The sequence below is a fragment of the Babylonia areolata genome, chromosome 8 (genome assembly GCF_041734735.1).
Source record: "Babylonia areolata isolate BAREFJ2019XMU chromosome 8, ASM4173473v1, whole genome shotgun sequence".
Classification (NCBI taxonomy): domain Eukaryota; kingdom Metazoa; phylum Mollusca; class Gastropoda; order Neogastropoda; family Buccinidae; genus Babylonia; species Babylonia areolata.
The window spans coordinates 19,467,487-19,490,246 of record NC_134883.1 but is presented as its reverse complement, the minus strand read 5'-3'; the positions used below and the strand labels follow the sequence as shown (position 1 = coordinate 19,490,246).

At 44.1% G+C, this 22,760-nt stretch overlaps 1 protein-coding gene across 2 annotated transcripts in view; it reads left to right on the top strand.

Annotated features, from left to right (window-relative positions):
* The window catches only part of LOC143284622 (ceramide kinase-like), a 50,448-nt gene that overhangs the window by 12,679 nt on the left and 15,009 nt on the right, over positions 1-22,760 (top strand). For both annotated transcript variants that reach the window (XM_076591480.1, XM_076591479.1), the window contains exons 3-11: positions 560-638; positions 4,673-4,869; positions 6,589-6,714; positions 10,140-10,203; positions 11,374-11,516; positions 13,605-13,679; positions 15,447-15,599; positions 18,449-18,554; positions 20,222-20,301. In XM_076591480.1, coding sequence (XP_076447595.1) covers positions 560-638; positions 4,673-4,869; positions 6,589-6,714; positions 10,140-10,203; positions 11,374-11,516; positions 13,605-13,679; positions 15,447-15,599; positions 18,449-18,554; positions 20,222-20,301 — 1,023 coding nt within the window. The remainder of the gene's footprint in view (positions 1-559; positions 639-4,672; positions 4,870-6,588; positions 6,715-10,139; positions 10,204-11,373; positions 11,517-13,604; positions 13,680-15,446; positions 15,600-18,448; positions 18,555-20,221; positions 20,302-22,760) is intronic.

Sequence of the window (22,760 nt, the reverse complement as noted above, 5' to 3'; positions counted from 1 at the left end):
TATTATTATTTTAGATATTCATTTACTTTTTTTCTTCTTCATCTTTTTTCTTCCTTTTTTTTTCTTTTTTTTCTCTCAAGGCCTGACAAAGCGCGTTGGGTTATGCTGCTGGTCAGGCATCTGCTTGGCAGATATGATGTAGCGTATATGGGTTTGTCCGAACACAGTGACGCCTCCTTGAGCTACTGATACTGATACTACATGTGGATACTGTATGTACTATAATATATATATATATGTGTGTGTATCATTATATGACATGTTTCAAGTAAGACTGTAAGTGTAACACATCTTAAACTAAAGCTAGTGTTGATTGGTGCATTATTATGATCTGCTTGTAAAAGATACTGACTGATAAAAACTGTATCCATTCTATGTTCAGTTGACATTGATTGAGCCAGGTATTTTGTCACATAAATTATACTTGAACAGATTGAAGATGATGATTTAATATTTATAATAACTTGATACCATGTGGTCAGAAGTTCTGTGGCTGATTCAGGTAATGTTGGCAAACAAAAGACACAATGACTGTTGATGGTGACTGAACATGTTGCAGCCCCGGTACAGTGCCAGGTCATTCCACTGGAGGAAGTGATCACTGTACAACCACACCACCTGGGGTCTGGCAAGGACAGGTGGGACACTGTCTGTCTGTCTGTCTGTCTCTGTTGACACTGTGGTATTGATACACACCACCTGGGGTCTGGCAAGGACAGGTGGGACACTGTCTGTCTGTCTGTCTGTCTCTGTTGACACTGTGGTATTGATACACACCACCTGGGGTCTGGCAAGGACAGGTGGGACACTGACTGTCTGTCTGTCTGTCTGTGTTGACACTGTGGTATTGATACACACCACCTGGGGTCTGGCATGGACAGGTGGGACACTGTCTGTCTGTCTGTGTTGACACTGTGGTATTGATACACACCACCTGGGGTCTGACATGGACAGGTGGGACACTGACTGTCTGTCTGTCTGTGTTGACACTGTGGTATTGATACACACCACCTGGGGTCTGGCAAGGACAGGTGGGACACTGACTGTCTATCTGTCTGTGTTGACACTGTGGTATTGATACACACCACCTGGGGTCTGGCATGGACAGGTGGGACACTGTCTGTCTATCTGTCTGTGTTGACACTGTGGTATTGATACACACCACCTGGGGTCTGGCATGGACAGGTGGGACACTGTCTGTCTGTCTGTGTTGACACTGTGGTATTGATACATACCACCTGGGGTCTGGCATGGACAGGTGGGACACTGTCTGACTGTCTGTCTGTCTGTGTTGACACTGTGGTATTGATACACACCACCTGGGGTCTGGCATGGACAGGTGGGACACTGTCTGTCTGTCTGTGTTGACACTGTGGTATTGATACACACCACCTGGGGTCTGGCATGGAAGGGGTGGGACAATGTGTCTGTCTGTCTGTGTTGACACTATGGTATTGATACACTGATAGTGCTACCAGTGCCTGGCTCTAAATCTAATACCATAGTTTTTTTGTTTTTTTTTCAAAATGAAACTTACTGATGGCAGTATTATTCCCTTTTTGTCTCTGTCTCTCTGTATCTGTCTCTTTCTCTCTCAGCACTGTCATCTTGACCTGTGTAAGCAGACAAGGGACTGGCAAACTGCCGTTCAACTGGTGTCATCTTATTTTGCCTACCTTTTTCTTTTTTAACACATAATTGGTTAATTGTTACAGATGGAAGTGTCTCGGTTACCTCATAAAGCCTATAGAATGTTACATGAATTAGACACTTGAGTAATGAAGAATTGGGCTTCTGATGTACATAATTGTTTGAATATGATTTTGGTGATGTATGGGTAAACCAGGGTGTTTATGCCAATGCATTTATCACTGTTTTTTGTCAATGTTTAATTGGTTGCAGATGGCAGAAATGGCACAAACATATTGACTATTAATAGATTATATATATATATATATATATATATATGTGTGTGTGTGTGTGTGTGTGTGTGTGTGTGTGTGTGTATTATATATATATAAAACAATAGAAAAAAAGGAAAACAACAGAACAGTTTCTTACATGCCCGACCGGTTTCAACCACTGGTCTTCGTCATGGGTGTTTACTGGTTTGTCAAAATGCAACACACACACCAACAAAGAAAACAAAAAGGTTAACACAGCTCATGAAAAAAAAAAAACCAAAAAAACTGCACCCAGAACATGCAACATGAAAAGAACAGTGTGAAGTGTTGCTTGGGGAATAGGAAGAGAGGTTGGTGAGTAAAGTAGTCAGAGAGGACAAGAGAGAGGTCAAGAAAAATTGACAGGCAGATAATAGAAGGAGAGGGAAAAAGAAAGAGAGACAGAGAGGGAGGGGGTTAGGGAGGGAGAAGAGACTGTGAGAGAGGAGGAGAGAGAGGGAAAGACAGAGAGAGACAGACAACGAGAGAGAGAGAGAGAGGGGGGGGGGGAGAGAAAGAAGGAGAGAGGGGGAGAGACAGACGGACAGACAGAGAGATGGCAGACAGTGAGAGAGAGAGAGAGAGGATGGAGAGACAAAGGGAGGGGGGGGGAGGGAGAGAGAGGGGGGGAGAAAGAGGGAGAGACAGACGGACAGGCAGAGAAGGCAGACACTGACAGAGAGGGAGAGAGAGAGAGATTCCTCTATTGTTGTCCTCACCACCCCACAAATGCAACCACAGGAACCTCCTTATGGCTATTTGTCCCGAATGTTCAGCCCGTAAGGTGCCACTGTGTTTTCAGTCTGTCCATCCACTTCTCTCTCCCTCTCTCTCTCTCTCTCTCTCTCTCTCTATGTATATATATATATAGAGAGAGAGGGATAGAGAGAGAACGTTTTGTAACACCCATGAAGTATAACCTTATCTTTTGTCTGCTATGGACAAACACTTGAAATATAATATATATGATGACTAGATTTCGATTCAGTATATCTGATATAACTGTACATCATTATAGATACAGAGAATTTCATGAGAGTAATTTGATTTGACCATTGTGTAAAGAATCCCAGTAAGATGAGATGCATTTTGTCTTGTGGTGTTCAGCTCTTAGTGATAGCAGACAAAAGTTTATTCCAGAAAACATCAACAAAACCCATGTGCCTTAAGATTTAGTTTGTGGGTATCGTCCATAAGAGAGAGTGATGTTTAGAATTTGTCAATTTTCTTGAACAATTCATTTGAATTTAGAGACAATGTATTGTCTTGATGATATTATATGAATTAAACATCAATTTCATTTGACGTGGACGTTGATATGTATGTATAACATTTTGGTATAGCTGTGGTGTGCTTGTATATTTATTATTTATGTACACCCCTTCATGAGGGGCTATGGCCTATAATGAATAAAGTATTCACATTCACATTCTCTTTCTCTCTCTTTCTGTCTCTTTGAAGTCTTTCTCTCAGTCTCTGTCTCTCTGTTTCTGTCTCTCTCTTTGTTTTTATTGAGCCTGTTTAACAGTGTGGGGTTGTAATGTGTAGTGCGTATAATATAGTGTTTTCTGAGTGCCCTGTCACTCTGACTGCATCATGTGATTTGAACAGCAGCTGTTGGCACCAGCTTTGTGACCTGACAGCGCTGACATGATTTTCGCCCGTGTGACACCACAGTGTCTGTCACAAGTTGTCCAACACAGCAGATGTTGCTGAACAAAGGCAGGGGGGAGACCCTTCCACATGACTGAAAGGTGTTTCTGCTGTCTGGCAGAAAGATTGAAGGACTGTTTCCAAATCCCATGAATGTTGGACACTGCTGATGACTTGATGCTGGATGGACAGACTGCTGGTTCTCTGATAGGCCACTGCATGAAAGTGACAGGGCTGGTAGGGTCAAGTCCAAAGATTGCAACACTTCCCTTGTTAGTCTGAGATAAAAGACCAGTGGAAAAAAAAATTAATTGAAAGACAGTTGGTGAATTATCCTAAAACCACTGACCCATGAACATTCAATTGCATCCCCTTAGTTTAAAATTTGTGTCAGGATTAGGATTATTGGTGAATAGCCTAGTAGTAGTTCACATCACTTTAACATGACAGAACAAGTAAACAAAAGTGGGCGATAACTTGCAGATTAATATATGTAACTAATGTAGCGATGTAGTTCTGATGTGAGTTTGTGTGGATTTGTGTGCGAGTGCATGTGTGCGTGCGCATGTGCGTGCGTGTGTTCATGTGTGTCTCTTTTTAAAAATTTTTTTATCATATTTCTTTTTTCTTTTCTTTTTTTTCCCTTCTCTTTTTAATTCTCTCTCCCTCCCCTTTTCATTAAATATATATCATATGTGCTATTGTAACTGGTGTAGATTAGCAAGGGCAGGCTGGAAGAATGGGCCATGCCCAAAATCTTAATCCTTGAATAAAAAAAGTTTCAAGTTCTGAGTTCTCTCTCTCAAACTCTCAGTCACTGCCCCCCCCCCAGCCCCCCCAACTCTCTCTCTCTCTTACACACACACACACACACACTCTCTCTCTCTCTCTGTCTCAACCTCTCTGTCACTGCCCCTCTCCCCATCCTCTCTCCCTCACACACTCTCTCTCTCTCTCTGTCTCTCTCTCACTGTTTCAACCTCTCTGTCACCACCTCTTTCTCTCTCTGTGTCTGTTTTTCTCTCTCTCTCTCTGTCTTTCTCTCTCTCACGTTCTCAGTGCCCTGTGTGCGGCAGGTTCAAGATCCACAAGGGTGGGGCGGTGTACCAGGCCGTGGAGATGCAGCCACAACTGCCCACTGCCTTCGATGTCTACATCGTCAAGCGGGCGCCCAAACACCGCTGGCGGGAGAGGACCTTGACCTTGACCTGTAAAGACCACGCCACCTGTACTCAGTGGATGGACATGATCAAAGATGTGCTGAGTGGTCCAGGTAAGACGACAGGTGTTTGTGGTCAGTCCACAAGTTTGTGGAGGATTGTGGATACACATGGTGTTGTTGTCTGGTTTGCTTTCCCGGTGTCAGCATGACAAAAATTGGACAAACCCACCCCTAATTTTATTATCACAGTTCTGAAAAGAAATAGTTTGCTGAGGAATTGAATGCCACTTGTTATGGATCGTCCATATTTGTTTGTTGTTGTTTTTTTAAAATGGAGAATGTTTAACAGTTGTTGTTGTTTTTTTTAACCCTTTCCAAAGGTCAGAGCAAAGTAGCAGTCCTTACATACTACTGTTTTATTGGGACATGATGGGACACTGCCACCTTACCTGTCTAAAGCACTCCTTGCATACAACCTTTGTTGTTGTTTTTTTGTTGTTGTTTTTTACAAACCTTCGTGTTACCTCCATTCAATGAAAAAATGTGAGAAATACCCAGAATAAACTTTCAGACTTTGACTACCACAGTTTTAGTTTTTGCACTTTCTGGAATTCTGTCTGAAATTAGCTGCCTGACAGTCTTTTCATCAGTCAGCTCACCCTGTGACCATGTTCAAATCCCAGTTAAAAACCCATCTGTGAGGTATTTTCATGATTTTTTTCTCCACTGTTGATTTGAGCTGTTTCTGTTCATGGGAGCATGTGTGTATGGTTGAGTGTGGTCAGTTATTTTGGGAGTGGCTGTGTGTAGTGTGTATGGTTGAGTGTGGTCAGTTATTTTGGGAGTGGCTGTGTGTAGTGTGTATGGTTGAGTGTGGTCAGTTATTTTGGGAGTGGCTGTGTGTAGTGTGTATGGTTGAGTGTGGTCAGTTATTTTGGGAGTGGCTGTGTGTAGTGTGTATGGTTGAGTGTGGTCAGTTATTTTGGGAGTGGCTGTGTGTAGTGTGTATGGTTGAGTGTGGTCAGTTATTTTGGGAGTGGCTGTGTGTAGTGTGCATGGTTGAGTGTGGTCAGTTATTTTGGGATTGGCTGTGTGTAGTGTGTATGGTTGAGTGTGGTCAGTTATTTTGGGAGTGGCTGTGTGTAGTGTGTATGGTTGAGTGTGGTCAGTTATTTTGGGAGTGCCTGTGTGTAGTGTGCATGGGTAATTGCCAAGGTATTGAGTTTGAATTAACTTCATGCCATTCTTTATCAGTATTATTTTTATTATGCTTTTATAAGTTGGATTTGACAAGTTTTTATTTTTAAGCATTTGTCAGTTGACTGTTTGTTTTAAGGAGGTGTTGAAGCATGAGGACTGAACATGTGAAGGAAAAAGGGCAGATGCCTGAGGTGTGCAATAAGTCCACTCATGGATCAAAGTGTGGTCCGTCAGCAGGCATTATGATTATCAACACTCTGTCATATCACCGCTCCTGTCTGTCCACTTTATTTTTGTTGTTTATCTACAGCAGCTGGCCTGCCTGACAGTTGATGTCAAAGATGTCTTGATTGTTAACCAGGATGATGCAGCTACAAAAGATATTGTCAATTGCTGACGAGTTCAAATTCCCGCCCTGTTGTGACTACTTTTTATGTATTGTTGCATCAAATACTGTGTGCATTAACACTCTTCAGGACAACACACTGATGCATGTGACAATGCTTCTTGGACTCATCAAAAGAGAGAAAGGGCATAGGTTAATATTAACCTGATGATTAAATGCTGAAGAAGACAGAAGTGGAAAGCTGTGACAAGTTCATTTTTCATTCTGTCCGTGCTGTCCTGCAGGTTTTAACCGGCCCAAGCAGTTGCTGGTGTTTGTGAACCCCTACGGAGGGAAGAAACGAGCGCCCAAAGTGTTTGAGAAAGTGCGCTATCTGTTTGACCTGGCGGGCGTGTCACTGGATGTCATTGGTGAGTCACCTGGTGAAAAGTGAACTGTGGATACATTGAGGTGTGACAGGTGTGCGTCTGAACAGGTATGACAGGTTTGTGTCTGTCTGATGAACAGGTGTGACAGGTGTGTGTCTGATGAACAGGTGTGACAGGTGTGTGTGTGTCTGATGAACAGGTGTGACAGGTGTGTGTGTGTCTGATGAACAGGTGTGTGTGTATGATGAACAGGTGTGACAGGTGTGTGTCTGATGAACAGGTATGTGACAGGTGTGTGTGTCTGATGAACAGGTGTGACAGGTGTATGTGTCTGATGAACAGGTGTGACAGGTGTGTGTCTGATGAACAGGTATGTGACAGGTGTGTGTGTCTGATGAACAGGTGTGTGTGTGTGTGTCTGATGAACAGGTGTGACAGGTGTGTGTCTGATGAACAAGTGTGACAGGTTTGTGTATCAGATGAACAGGTGTGACAGGTTTGTGTCAGATGAACAGGTGTATCAGGTGTGTGTCTGATGAACAGATGTGTGTGTCTGATGAACAGATGTGTGTGTCAGATGAACAGGTGTGACAGGTTTATGTGTCAGATGAACAGGTGTGACAGGTGTGTGTCAGATGAACAGGTGTGACAGGTTTATGTGTCAGATGAACAGGTGTGACAGGTGTGTGTCAGATAAACAGGTGTGATAGGGGTGTGTCTGTCTGATGAACAGGTGTGACAGGTGTGTGTCAGATGAACAGGTGTGACAGGTTTATGTGTCAGATTAACAGGTGTGACTGGTGTGTGTCAGATAAACAGGTGTGACAGGTTTATGTGTCAGATGAACAGGTGTGACAGGTGTGTGTCAGATAAACAGGTGTGATAGGGGTGTGTCTGTCTGATGAACAGGTGTGACAGGTGTGTGTCTGATGAACAGGTCTTGAGGTGATTGGTGTTGAAAGGTATCAAAGTCACCCTCACCATGTCCATTTACATGAAGCAGACTCAGACACGTCTGAAGCACTAATCCTTTGCTACAAGAGACATGCTTGAAATATCAGGAGATTCTCAAGTTATGGTTTACTATTCTCAAGGAGGCAACACTGTGTTCAGACAAATCCATATGTGCTACACCACCACATCTGCAAGGTAGATGCCTGACCAGCAGTATATCAATGCACCTAGGCCTTGAGTGCATGTTTATTTATTTATGTACCTAACAGAGTAGATTTCATGTACTGAACTTTGCAAGAGGACAATTCATATGTTTCCATGGGCTCTTTTCCAGTGCAGCTGTACATGGGACCGCTGTTTATCATCTCATCCGAATGACTATTACCTCAGTTTGATTTTCTGGTCACACTTGGAAGAAAGGGCAAGACTGAGATTCAAACACAGACCCTCATGGGCTCTGGATTGGCAGAGAGGCAGCTTAACCATTCTGCCACCTTCCTCCTCTTCATAGACAGTGCTTGAAACAACCAAAACATTCTTGTGTCTTGTTACTTAGGTCGCAAAAGACCTATTTTTCTCCCTCAAAATACAGGATGGGTATTGCATCTTTCAAAGATCAGGGTCTGTTTCAACATACAGAAAGGGTACGAGATCCTCAGACAACCCAGATGTTACAATTTCCCCATATTTTGTTACACTTGATCACAGTTTGTTCCGACGTTACACAAATGTCAAAATTGTTCCAACTTCCTTTTCGACCTCATAGCATGGTCACATGCTTTTCTGTAGTAACAATACCCAGATGCTCTTGACTTATCACGAGGCCAGGGCAGTCACTACTAACCTTGGTCTCACATGGTGATGCTCAGCTAATCACGTGCGTGTTTACATTGAAGCAGCATTGAGTGGACCAATCAGCCTAATTGTTTGCCCCAATAAGAGAGAACCTGGCTAAATCAAGTTGCGTCTCGGTCATACAGCATCTTTGTCCATTTGCTGATGTAGCTAGGAGTCTGAGTGTTCCTACCAAATTTCCTGATTGTTCCTACAAACACTTGACAGCTGCTTTTTCTTAAACTCTGATCCCCAAAGAATTCAATGGGTTCAGTGTTGTGAAAGATGAGGAGGACTGAGAATGAACTGACAGTAAGATTCTTTTTGTGAAACTTATAGAATATGTGTTGGTTTTGGTGATGACGATGATGATGATGATATTCTTCTTCATCATTCGTGGGCTGCAACTCCCATGTTCACTCATATGTGCATGAGTGGGCTTTTACGTATATGACCATTTGTACCCCGCCATGTAGGCAGCCATACTCCAGTTTTTGGGGGTGTGCATGCTGGGTATGTACTTGTTTCCATAAACCACCGAACGCTAACATAGATTACAGGATCTTTAATGTGCGTATTTGATTTTCTGCTTGCATATACACACGAAGGGGGTTCAGGCACAAGCAGGTTTGCACATATGGTGACCTGGGAGATCAGAAAAATCTCCACCCTTTACCCACCAAGCGTTGTTACCCACATTCGAACCCGGACCCTCAGATTGAAAGTCCAACGCTTTAACCACTCGGCTATTGTGTCCGTCTGATGATGGTATGATATGGATACTTATATAATGCCTATCCTTGGTCTGTACAAATATGGTGTCATGTCACAACAGGTTGCCGACCTGGGTAGAACCGACGGACAGCTGCTGTTGGGCACTCGTCATTTGTTTCCTGTGTCATTCTAACAGGTTTCAATCATGCACACATACACACTCATACTGACATGTAGCATTTTACAAGTATGACTGGCTTTTTGTTGTTGTTGTTGTTTATATACCTCGCCATGTAAGCAGCCTTACTCTGTTTTCAGGGGTTCGTTCTTGTTTCAATAATCCGCTTAACGCTGACATGGATTACAGGATCTTTAACATGGGTATTTGATCTTCTGCATGCATATACACACGAAGTGGGTTCGGGCACCAGCCATTCTACACATGTCGACTTGGGAGATCGGAAATATCTCTTCACATTACCCACCAGTCGCTGTTACCGAGATTCGAACCAGGGACCCTCAGATTGAAAGTCAACGGTTAGAATTAGCTGTACTGTGTAGTTGGTGTATTTGACACTGTCAGATGCTGTGATTTTCAAATGTTCATCTGTTGTTCGTTTTAACTTATCTTTCTCTTTGTTTTATTGTGGGTTCAATATTATACTGTTATGCAGAAACAGTGGCTTAAACATTGTACTGTGTGCAGAAACAGTGGCTTCAACATTGTACTGTTTGCAGAAACAGTGGCTTAAACATTGTACTGTGTGCAGAAACAGTGGCTTAAACATTGTACTGTGTGCAGAAACAGTGGCTTGAACATTATACTGTTGTGCAGAAACAGTGGCTTAAACATTGTACTGTTGTGCAGAAACAGTGGCTTAAACATTATACTGTTGTGCAGAAACAGTGGCTTAAACATTATACTGTGTGCAGAAACAGTGGCTTAAACATTGTACTGTGTGCAGAAACACAGAGACAATACCATGCACGAGATGTCCTGCAGACCTATGATGTCAGCTCCGTGGATGGGTCAGTCTCTGCACTCACTTGTTTGCTTTTGAAAAAACAACAACAAAAAGCACTGAAAGAAAACTAACAACCAAAACAAACAAACAGTAACAGCATAAAACATGAATTAAGGTTTTTATGATATTATTGAGGGGAAATTTGTTTTGCTTTCTATTTTTTATTTTTCTGTTGTAATTTTGAATTGGGGTGGGTGTAGGTAAACCGTCTGCAGTAATGTTTAACAAGATGTGTCATTAGTTTTTCCTGTTATGAATCTAAATGTGTGGTAGGATGTGTAGTTTGTAGCACACTTTTGCTACCGATCAAGTCTTTTGAATTATTCATCAAGGAGACACACACTGCAAATAAGTCTCTATAAGGTTGATTATGTCTTTGATCTTCCTTGTTCATGGGCTGTAAATCCCAGTATGTGCACAAGTGGGCTTTTATGTGTATGACTGTTTTTACCCCACCATGTAGGCAGCTATACTCCGTTTTCAGGAGTGTGCATGCTGGGTATGTTCTTGTTTCCATAACCCACAGAACGCTGTCATGGATTACAGGATCTTTAATGTGTGAATTTGATCTCCTGTTTGCGTATATGCATGAATGGGGTTCAGGCACAAGCAGGTCTGCACGTATGTTGATCTGGGAGATCAGAAAAGTCGCCACCCTTTACCCACCGGGCGCCGTCACCAAAATTCGAATCCAAGACCCTCAGATTGAAAGTCCAGTGCTTTAACCACTCGGCTACTGCACCCTTCATGTCTTTCATAAAGATGACTTGTGTTGCTGTATGAAGTGGCGTTTGGATGTACAAAGTGTGAGGATGACATCAAGTGTAGAGGTGTGGTGTGAAGTGGTGTTTGGATGTACACAGTGTGAGGTGTGGTGTGAAGTGGTGTCTGGATGTACAAAGTGTGAGGATGACATCAAGTGTAGAGGTGTGGTGTGAAGTGGTGTTTGGATGTACACAGTGTGAGGTGTGGTGTGAAGTGGTGTTTGGATGTACAGTGTGTGAGGATGACATCAAGTGTAGAGGTGTGGTGTGAAGTGGTTAGAGGTGTGGTGTGAAGTGGTGTCTGGATGTACAGTGTGTGAGGATGACATCAAGTGTAGAGGTGTGGTGTGAAGTGGTGTCTGGATGCACAGTGTGTGAGGATGACATCAAGTCTAGAGGTGTGGTGGCAGGGTGGTGTGTGTGGGTGGGGACGGCACCTTCTCTGAAGTCCTCAACGGTGTGTTGGACCGATGCCAGACAGACGAACGAGTCAGCCAGTCCTTTCGTCATCAGCCCGCCCGACCACGACTACGCATTGGGGTGATACCTGCAGGTGGGTGTAACATGGTGATGTGACAGGTGACATCATAGCTCACAACAACACGCCATGTTCTGTTACTTACACTTCATGTCAGGTTTCAGTTTTGAGTTTCAGTTTCTCAAGGAGGCATCACTTTTCAGATAAATCCATATACGCTACTAAACTACATCTGCTTGGCATCTAGATGCCTGACAATCGCAACATAACCCAGCATGCTTAGTCAGACCCTGAGTACCTATCAGAGTGGATTTCTTCCACAGAGTTTTACCGAAAGACAGCACTAATGTTGCCATGGGTTCTTTTTTCAGTGTACCACGTGCTTGCTGCACACGGGACCTCGGTTTATCATTTCATCAGAATCACCAGACACTTGGATTTGATTTTCTATTCAAAACGTGAGAGAAAGGGTGAGAGCGGGCGTGGAACCCAGACCTTTACGGACACTGTTCAGGCAGTCAAGCATCTTAACCATTCTGCCATCTTACTCCTCATGTGATGGCGAACTGAGTTGAAACAGTATTTTGTATTTGTATTTGTAGTTCTTTTTATCACAACAGATTTCTCGGTGTGAAATTTGGGCTGCTCTCCCCAGGGAGAGCGCGACGCTATTTTTTCCTGCGTGCAGTTTTATTTGTTTTTCCTATCGAAGTGGATTTTTCTACAGAATTTTGCCAGGAACAACCCTTTTGTTGCCATGGGTTCTTTTACATGTGCTAAGTGCATGCTGCACACGGGACCTCGGTTTATCGTCTCATCCGAATGACTAGCATCCAGACCACCACTCAAGGTCTAATGGAGGGGGAGAAAATATCGGCGGCTGAGCTGTGATTCGAACCAACGCGCTCCGGTTCTCTCGCTTCCTAGGCGGACGCGTTACCTCTAGGCCATCACTCCACTTGAAGTGTAGTCAGTGATGCATGAGTTCTGATTCCAGTTGTGTGGAAGGTGCTGGGAGCTGTTGACCAGTGAGTGTTAAGTGCTAGGGTGTGTTGGTGCTTTTTATCAAGAATTCAAAGCACTCCAAAGTTCATGGTCTGAAATGCCCAGCTGGTCCAGTTGTGGTTTTCGTATGGAAATCACCTTCAGTGAGTGTCACTACATGAGTGGTGTGTGTTGCAGTGTCACTACATGAGTGGTGTGTGTGTTGTAGTGTCACTACATGAGTTGTGTGTGTTGCAGTGTCACAACATGAGTGGTGTGTGTTGCAGTGTCACTACATGAGTGGTGTGTGTGTTGTAGTGTCACTACATGAGTGGTGTGTGTTGCAGCGTCACTACATGAGTGGTGTGTGTTGCAGTGTCACTACATGAGTGGAGTGTGTTGCAGCGTCACTACATGAGTGGTGTGTGTTGCAGTGTCACTACATGAGTGGTGTGTGTTGCAGTGTCACTACAGGAGTGGTGTGTGTTGCAGTGTCACTACATGAGTGGTGTGTGTGTTGTAGTGTCACTACATGAGTGGTGTGTGTTGTAGTGTCACTACATGAGTTGTGTGTGTTGTAGTGTCACTACATGAGTGGTGTGTGTTGCAGCGTCACTACATGAGTGGAGTGTGTGTTACAGGGTCACTACAGGAGTGGTGTGTGTTGCAGTGTCACTACATGAGTGGTGTGTGTGTTGTAGTGTCACTACATGAGTTGTGTGTGTTGCAGTGTCACAACATGAGTGGTGTGTGTTGCAGTGTCACTATAGTGATAGTGTAGGGTCACTACATGAGTGATAGTGTTGGGTCACTACATGAGTGATAGTGTTGGGTCACTACATGAGTGATAGTGTTGGGTCACTACAAGTGATAGTGTAGGGTCACTACATGAGTGATAGTGTTGGGTCACTACATGAGTGATAGTGTAGGGTCACTACAAGTGATAGTGTAGGGTCACTACATGAGTGGTGTGTGTTGCAGTGTCACTGCAAGTGATAGTGTAGGGTCACTACAGGAGTGATAGTGTAGGGTGACTACATGGGTCATAGTGTAGGGTGACTACAGGAGTGATAGTGCTGGGTCACTACATGAGCAGTGTGTGTTGCAGTGTCACTACAAGTGATAGTGTAGGGTCTCTACATAAGCGGTGTGTGTTCACTGTCGTGGTGTATGTTGCAGGGTCCACAGATTCAGTGGTGTGTTCCACAACAGGCACCAACGACCCCATCACATCCACCCTGCACATCATTCTGGGTCAGTGTACAGCATAGGCTGGGCAGGGTGGGGGAGGGCATTGACTGAGCTCTGATGAAGGTGTGGAGATAAAGAAATGATTGATAGCCTGTCAGGTTGCAAATGGTAACCCTTATCCCGGGGGGATTTTTCATAGTGATTTTCTTGTGTGTTTTTATGTCAGAAATTATAATTTACCAGTCTGTCTAATTTAAGTTATGGTATAAATGCAGGAGGAGTGTACGTATAGGCCATTTTACCTTCTTTGGGCCCTACAAATAACGTTTGGGGGTATATGTGCTTAAAGCGGCACTATATCTGCATATTTCATCACACAGTTAATTTCTTTATCTCTGCAGAAACAAATTAGTTTGAGCTATTCCATGAATGACATTAAAATTGGATTAGTGCTGTAATAGCTTGTCAATTGATAAATACTTCTGATGTACTGAAAATGCTCAAAAGCCAGCAATTGGGCACTATATTAGAATAGTTTTTATGTTGTGATATGTAGTATTGCATTCAGTCAGTCTTATTTACTTGGTTTATGTCCCAGCCATCTGCGATGGCCACAATATAAATGAAGCAGGGTGTCATTTCTTTTCTTTTTCCAATGCATTTTTATGAATGAAATCACACTGTATCAGTCTTACAGGGGTTTATTTATTGTTTGAATGCAGGGTCGCTTTTGATTATATGGCATTATAGGTGATGGTTGGATAATGATTACATGGCATTATAGGTGATGGTTGGATAATGATTATATGGCATTATAAGTGATGGTTGGATAATGATTACATGGTATTATAGGTGATGGATAATGATTACATGGCATTATAGGTGATGGTTGGATAATGATTACATGGCATTATAGGTGATGGTTGGATAATGATTACATGGCATTATAGGTGATGGTTGGATAATGATTGCATGGTATTATAGGGTGATGGTTGGATAATGATTATATGGCATTATAGGTGATGGTTGGATAATGATTACATGGCATTATAGTTGATGGTTGGATAATGATTATGTGGTATTATAGATGATGGTTGGATAATGATTGCATGGTATTATAGGGTGATGGTTGGATAATGATTATGTGGTATTATAGATGATGGTTGGATAATGATTGCATGGCATTATAGGTGATGGTTGGATAATGATTACATGGTATTATAGGTGATGGTTGGATAATGATTGCATGGCATTATAGGTGATGGTTGATAATGATTACATGGTATTAAAGGTGATGGTTAGATAATTGCCTGGTATTTATATGGTGATGGTTGGATAATGATTACATGGTATTATAGGTGATGGTTGGATAATTGCCTGGTATTTATATGGTGATGGTTGGATAATGATTGCATGGTATTATAGGGTGATGGTTGGATAATGATTATGTGGTATTATAGATGATGGTTGGATAATGATTGCATGGCATTATAGGTGATGGTTGGATAATGATTACATGGTATTATAGGTGATGGTTGGATATTTGCCTGGTATTTATAGGGTGATGGTTTGATGATTGCCTGGTATTTATAGGGTGATGGTATGGTGATAATTTCTTGGTATTTATAAGGTGATCGTAGGGTGGTAATTGCCTGGTATTTATAGGGTGATGGTAGGGTGATAATTGCCTGGTATTTACAGGGTAATGGTTTAATAATTGCCTGGTATTTATATGGTGATGGTAGGGTGGTAATTGCCTGGTATTGATAGGGTGATGATTGGGTGATAATTGCCTGGTATTTAAAAGGTGAGGATGTTGCCTGTGGTCAGGTTGCAGTGTCGGGGTGGATGTGAACGCCCTGTACAAAGAGAAAGTCTTTGTCAAGTACTCCGTCACCATGACCAGCTATGGTTACTATGGTGACCTGCTGGCTGACAGCGAGAGGCTGCGGTGGATGGGACCCAAGAGATACAACTGGAGTGGTGAGGAGCTGTGTGTCTGATACAACTGGAGTGGTGAGGGTGTGTGTCTGATACAACTGGAGTGATGAGGGTGTGTGTGTCTGATACAACTGGAGTGGTGAGGGTGTGTGTGTCTGATACAACTGGAGTGGTGAGGGTGTGTGTGTCTGATACAACTGGAGTGGTGAGGGTGTGTGTCTGATACAACTGGAGTGGTGAGGGTGTGTGTGTCTGATACAACTGGAGTGGTGAGGAGCTGTGTGTCTGATACAACTGGAGTGGTGAGGGTGTGTGTCTGATACAACTGGAGTGATGAGGGTGTGTGTGTCTGATACAACTGGAGTGATGAGGGTGTGTGTGTCTGATACAACTGGAGTGATGAGGGTGTGTGTCTGATACAACTGGAGTGATGAGGGTGTGTGTGTCTGATACAACTGGAGTGGTGAGGGTGTGTGTGTCTGATACAACTGGAGTGGTGAGGGTGTGTGTGTCTGATACAACTGGAGTGGTGAGGAGCTGTGTGTCTGATACAACTGGAGTGATGAGGGTGTGTGTGTCTGATACAACTGGAGTGGTGAGGAGCTGTGTGTCTGATACAACTGGAGTGGTGAGGGTGTGTGTGTCTGATACAACTGGAGTGGTGAGGGTGTGTGTGTCTGATACAACTGGAGTGGTGAGGGTGTGTGTGTCTGATACAACTGGAGTGGTGAGGAGCTGTGTGTCTGATACAACTGGAGTGGTGAGGGTGTGTGTGTCTGATACAACTGGAGTGGTGAGGAGCTGTGTGTCTGATAACAACTGGAGTGGTGAGGAGCTGTGTGTGTCTGATAACAACTGGAGTGGTGAGGAGCTGTGTGTGTCTGATAACAACTGGAGTGGTGAGGAGCTGTGTGTCTGATACAACTGGAGTGGTGAGGGTGTGTGTGTCTGATAACAACTGGAGTGGTGAGGAGCTGTGTGTGTCTGATACAACTGGAGTGCTGAGGAGCTGTGTGTGTCTGATAACAACTGGAGTGGTGAGGAGCTGTGTGTCTGATACAGCTGGAGTGATGAGGGTGTGTGTGTCTGATACAACTGGAGTGGTGAGGGTGTGTGTGTCTGATAACAACTGGAGTGGTGAGGATGTGTGTGTCTGATACAACTGGAGTGGTGAGGGTGTGTGTGTCTGATACAACTGGAGTGGTGAGGGTGTGTGTGTCTGATACAACTGGAGTGGTGAGGAGCTGTGTGTGTCTGATAACAACTGGAGTGGTGAGGGTGTGTGTGTCTGATACAACTGGAGTGGTGAGGGTGTGTGTGTCTGATAACAACTGGAGTGGTGAGGAGCTGTGTGTGTCTGATAACAACTGGAGTGATGAGGGTGTGTGTGTCTGATACAACTGGAGTGGTGAGGGTGTGTGTGTCTGATACAACTGGAGTGGTGAGGGTGTGTGTGTCATATACAACTGGAGCTATTTAATGCCCAGGGTTGGGTGGAAAAAAAAGCATATGTATTTGCTTATCTCATTACCGTGGTAAAATAAAATGTAACTACATATGCTTTACCGTGACCCACTAGTGCAGACTCCGGCAGGGAGTCTGATTCCTGTCTTGTGCAAAGTACTATCCGCCTATGCGGAGAAAACGAAAGTAGCTATGGCTGATAACCTCCCAGAAGTAGGTTACCTCCCATCTATATCCCTGACTAGCTTTCTCTTTTCCCGGCAGCCATCTTGACTACTGCTCCTATGCTCTTCATACGGCTAAGTTTTTTTTTCACATTTTCTGTCTGTCTATCGATTCTTTGACACTCATGTTTTGTGTCTGACGAAGACTTGTAACAGGTCACAAACTTTGCTTGTTTGGGCAATCGAGCTAAAATTATGGTGCAGTTGCAGTCGTAAGGGCCCTCTACCTCGGGTTCTCTCAACAACAGGTACAGGTACATTATTTGGGGCAGAAATTAAGCCTTGTGGCCTTTCCACGCCTCCTCCACTCCCTCTGGTCGACCCCAGACCACTACCACCTCCCACACCTCCTCCAGTGTCATCTCTGGGTTTGTTTACCCACACAAAAGTCAGTTGTGCTGTTTCCTTTTTTCACTTGATTGATTTGCGTCCACACTCCGCGTTTTCTCGGCCCTGCCAGTCGGCAGTGCACGAGTCGCCCTCCTCTGTCTCTATCCCCATGCCCAAAATTTCAATGACCGAGTGTGCGTTCCCAATGGGGAACCAACACGGACATACGTCCGCCACTCTGCACACTCTATCCAATATGTTTTTGATCTGTGACGGCGGCCGGACAATATATCCGCGCCCCACACATGGTATGACCTGACCGCCTCACATCCAGTGGCGACCGTGGTGAGTCGGGATGCCCTCCCTCTAGGTAGGGAGGAAGGTGGACCACTAGGGGACACACACGCCCATACATGTGCACAACCCCCTTGTCCCGAACATCCAATTCAAGGGAGGCAACTTCTGCTTCAGCACCCCTGCCAGTGACCGCCAGGGTATCCTCCCTTGCGCCTCCACCGCCCCTTGCCCACAGAGCAGGTGCGTGCACGGCCCATTGAACTTCGGCAGTGCTGGTTTCTTCTGCCCCACCGCCAAACTCTGCTGTTACCCAGACTAATATTGGCACTTCCACATCGGAGTGCTTCTTTATGACTCGATCCTGCCACTCGGCAGTGCTGACTTCTGTTGACAGTATAAGTGTCCTTTTGTGTGTGTTTTTATTATGAATAGATAATGAATAAATAAAAGATTTTTAGGATGTGTCTTCAGTTACACAAAGTGCATTTTCATGTATTTAGTTTTGATGTCTATTTTGTGTATTGATTTTTTCTAATCTGTATCATTTTGTACCAGTTTTTTGGTGTGTGTGTGCAGGTTTTAAAAAGTTTGTGCTGAACAAGTCGTATGAAGGAGAGGTGTCGTTCGTGCCTGCTGACAAGAATAGTGGACATCCTCAGGACGGGAATGTCTGTTACACAGGGTTAGTTTATCACTTTATTGGTCACTGTTTGGTGTGATACAGGGTCAGTTTATCACTTTATTGGTCATTGTTTGGTTTGACACACAGGGTCAGTTTATCACTTTATTGGTCACTGTTTGGTTTGACACACAGGGTCAGTTTATCACTTTATTGGTCACTGTTTGGTGTGACACACAGGGTCAGTTTATCACTTTATTGGTCACTGTTTGGTGTGACACATGGTCAGTTTATCACTTTATTGGTCACTGTTTGGTGTGATACAGGGTCAGTTTATCACTTTATTGGTCACTGTTTGGTGTGACACACAGGGTCAGTTTATCACTTTATTGGTCACTGTTTGGTGTGACACATGGTCAGTTTATCACTTTGTTGGTCACTGTTTGGTGTGACACAGGGTCAGTTTATCACTTTATTGGTCACTGTTTGGTTTGACACACAGGGTCAGTTTATCACTTTATTGGTCACTGTTTGGTGAGAATGGTTATGTGACACTAGCTGTAGTCAAGTGTGTGTGTGTGTGTGTCATGAAGGAACAGGTAGCAATGTGTGTTGAGGTGTGATGTGTGTCAGGCTGTGTTGTGTGTCTTTAGGTGAGTGGTGTGTTCAGGTGTGTGGTGTGTTCAGGTGTGTTGTGCATTTAGGTGCGTGGTGTGTGGTGTGTTCAGATGTGTGGTGTGTTCAGGTGTGTTGCGTGTTCAGGTGTGTGGTGTGTACAGATGTGTTCCGTGTTCAGTTGTGTTGCGTGTTCAGGTGTGTGGTGTGTTCAGGTGTGTGGTGTGTTCAGGTGTGTGGTGTTTTCAGGTGTGTTGTGTGTTCAGATGTGTGGTGTGTTTGTGGTTAGGTTGTGTGTCATGTGTTCAGGTGTGTGGTGTGTTCAGGTGTGTCGTGTCCTGGTGCATTCTGTGTTCAGGTGTGTGGTGTGATCTGGTGTGTGGTGTTGTGTGTTGTGGTGTGTGGTGTGTTCAGGTGCATAGTGTGTGATGTGTTCAGGTGCGTGGTGTGTGGTGTGTTGAGGTGTGTTGTGTGTCATGTGTTCAGTTGTGTGGTGTGTTCTAGTGTGTTGTGTGTTCATGTGTGTTCAGGAGTGTGGTGTGTGGTGTGTTTAGGTGCGTGGTGTGTTCAGGTGTGTGGTGTGTTCCAGTGTGTAGTGTTCAGGTGTGTAGTGTGTTGTGTGTTCAGGTGCGTGGTGTGTTCCAGTGTGTGGTGTGGTGTGTATTCAGGTGTGTTTTGTGTCATGTGTTCAGGTATGTGGTGTGTTCAGGTGTGTTGTGTGTTCAGGTATGTGGTGTGTTGTGTGTTCTGGTATGTTGTGTGTTGTATGTTGAGGTATGTGGTGTGCTGTGTGTTCAGGGGTGTGGTGTGTCATGTATTCAGGTGTGTGGTATGTTCAGGTATGTATGTGGTGTGTTGTGTGTCATGTGTTCATCTGTGTTCAGGTGTGTGGTGTGTATTCAGGTGTGTGGTGTGTTGTGTGTTCAGGTGTGTGGTCTGTTGTGTGTTCAGGGTGTTGTGTGATCAGGTGTGTTATGTGTTCAGGTGTGTTTTGTGTTGTGGTGCGGTGTGTGTTCCGGTGTGTCATGTGTTCAGGTATGTTGTGTGCCATGTGTTCAGGTGTTCAGGTATGTGGTGTGTCATGTATTCAGGTGTGTGGTGTGTCATGTGTTCAGGTGTGTGGTGTGTCAGCGAGCAGGGAGGGAAGCAGAGATAGCCAGCAAAGAAAGGCCAACTACTGCTGGTCCCATGTTTGGTGAGTTGTCTTTCCTTTCCACTGTGGGTCAGTCATTGTGCGGTGTTTAGTCAGTCAGTTCACTTCATTCTGTGGTGTTTAGTCAGTCAGTTCACTTCGTTCTGTGTAGTGTCTGGTCAGTCAGTTCACTTCGTTCTGTGTGGTGTTTAGTCAGTCAGTTCACTTCATTCTGTGGTGTTTAGTCAGTCAGTTCACTTCGTTCTGTGTGGTGTTTAGTCAGTCAGTTCACTTCATTCTGTGTGGTGTTTAGTCAGTCAGTTCACTTCATTCTGTGTGGTGTTTAGTCAGTTCACTTCATTCTGTGGTGTTTAGTCAGTTCACTTCATTCTGTGTGGTGTCTGGTCAGTCAGTTCACTTCATTCTGTGGTGTTTAGTCAGTTCACTTCATTCTGTGGTGTTTAGTCAGTCAGTTCACTTCGTTCTGTGTGGTGTTTAGTCAGTCAGTTCACTTCGTTCTGTGTGGTGTCTGGTCAGTCAGTTCACTTCATTCTGTGGTGTTTAGTCAGTTCACTTCATTCTGTGTGGTGTCTGGTCAGTCAGTTCACTTCATTCTGTGGTGTTTAGTCAGTTCACTTCATTCTGTGGTGTTTAGTCAGTTCACTTCGTTCTGTGTGGTGTTTAGTCAGTCAGTTCACTTCATTGTGTGTGGTGTTTAGTCATTCAGTTCACTTCATTCTGTGTGGTGTTTAGTCAGTCAGTTCACTTCGTTCTGTGTGGTGTTTAGTCAGTCAGTTCACTTCGTTCTGTGTGGTGTTTAGTCAGTCAGTTCACTTCGTTCTGTGTGGTGTTTAGTCAGTCAGTTCACTTCATTGTGTGTGGTGTTTAGTCAGTCAGTTCACTTCGTTCTGTGTGGTGTTTAGTCAGTCAGTTCACTTCGTTCTGTGGTGTTTAGTCAGTCAGTTCACTTCGTTCTGTGTGGTGTCTAGTCAGTCAGTTCACTTCATTCTGTGTGGTGTTTAGTCAGTCAGTTCACTTCGGTCTGTGTGGTGTTTAGTCAGTCAGTTCACTTCGTTCTGTGTGGTGTCTGGTCAGTCAGTTCACTTCATTCTGTGTGGTGTTTAGTCAGTCAGTTCACTTCGTTCTGTGTGGTGTTTAGTCAGTCAGTTCACTTCGTTCTGTGGTGTTTAGTCAGTCAGTTCACTTCGTTCTGTGTGGTGTTTAGTCAGTCAGTTCACTTCGTTCTGTGTGGTGTTTAGTCAGTCAGTTCACTTCGTTCTGTGTGGTGTTTAGTCAGTCAGTTCACTTCGTTCTGTGTGGTGTTTAGTCAGTCAGTTCACTTCATTCTGTGTGGTGTTTAGTCAGTCAGTTCACTTCGTTCTGTGTGGTGTTTAGTCAGTCAGTTCACTTCATTCTGTGTGGTGTCTGGTCAGTCAGTTCACTTCATTCTGTGTGGTGTTTAGTCAGTCAGTTCACTTCATTCTGTGTGGTGTTTAGTCAGTCAGTTCACTTCATTCTGTGTGGTGTTTAGTCAGTCAGTTCACTTCATTCTGTGTGGTGTTTAGTCAGTCAGTTCACTTCATTCTGTGTGGTGTTTAGTCAGTCAGTTCACTTCATTCTGTGTGGTGTCTGGTCAGTCAGTTCACTTCATTCTGTGTGGTGTTTAGTCAGTCAGTTCACTTCGTTCTGTGTGGTGTCTGGTCAGTCAGTTCACTTCATTCTGTGTGGTGTTTAGTCAGTCAGTTCACTTCGTTCTGTGTGGTGTTTAGTCAGTCAGTTCACTTCGTTCTGTGGTGTTTAGTCAGTTCACTTCGTTCTGTGTGGTGTTTAGTCAGTCAGTTCACTTCGTTCTGTGTGGTGTCTGGTCAGTCAGTTCACTTGTCATTTCCGCAGTTTTTGCAGTCCTGCCTACCAGTATGCTTTTTGCAGATTTTTCCATTGAGTAGGATGATATGCAACTCTGAATAAGAATATACCACACAACACTGAAATGAAGAAAAAATCCACAAATTAAAATTTGAAGGTAGGTGGGTCTGTTTTAATATTTTTCGATTGAATAATACTATGCAACTCTGAATAAGTAAAAAATAAAATAAAAAATAAATGAATAGGCAGCACAATGACAAAGGTAGAAGCAATCCACAACATAAAAATAGAGGTTAGGTATGTCTGTTGTGGGGTGTTATGATGGGGTGGACAGTGGGTGGTAAAGGACACAGCAGGGTAGGTGTGTGTTGTGGGGTGTTATGATGGGGTGGACACTGGGTGGTAAAGGACACAGCAGGGTAGGTGTGTGTTGTGGGGTGTTATGATGGGGTGGACAGTGGGTGGTAAAGAACACAGCAGGGTAGGTGTGTGTTGTGGGGCGTCATGATGGGGTGGGCAGTGGGTGGTAAAGGACACAGCAGGGTAGGTGTGTGTTGTGGGGTGTCATGATGGGGTGGACAGTGGGTGGTAAAGGACACAGCAGGGTAGGTGTCTGTTGTGGGGTGTTATGATGGGGTGGACAGTGGGTGGTAAAG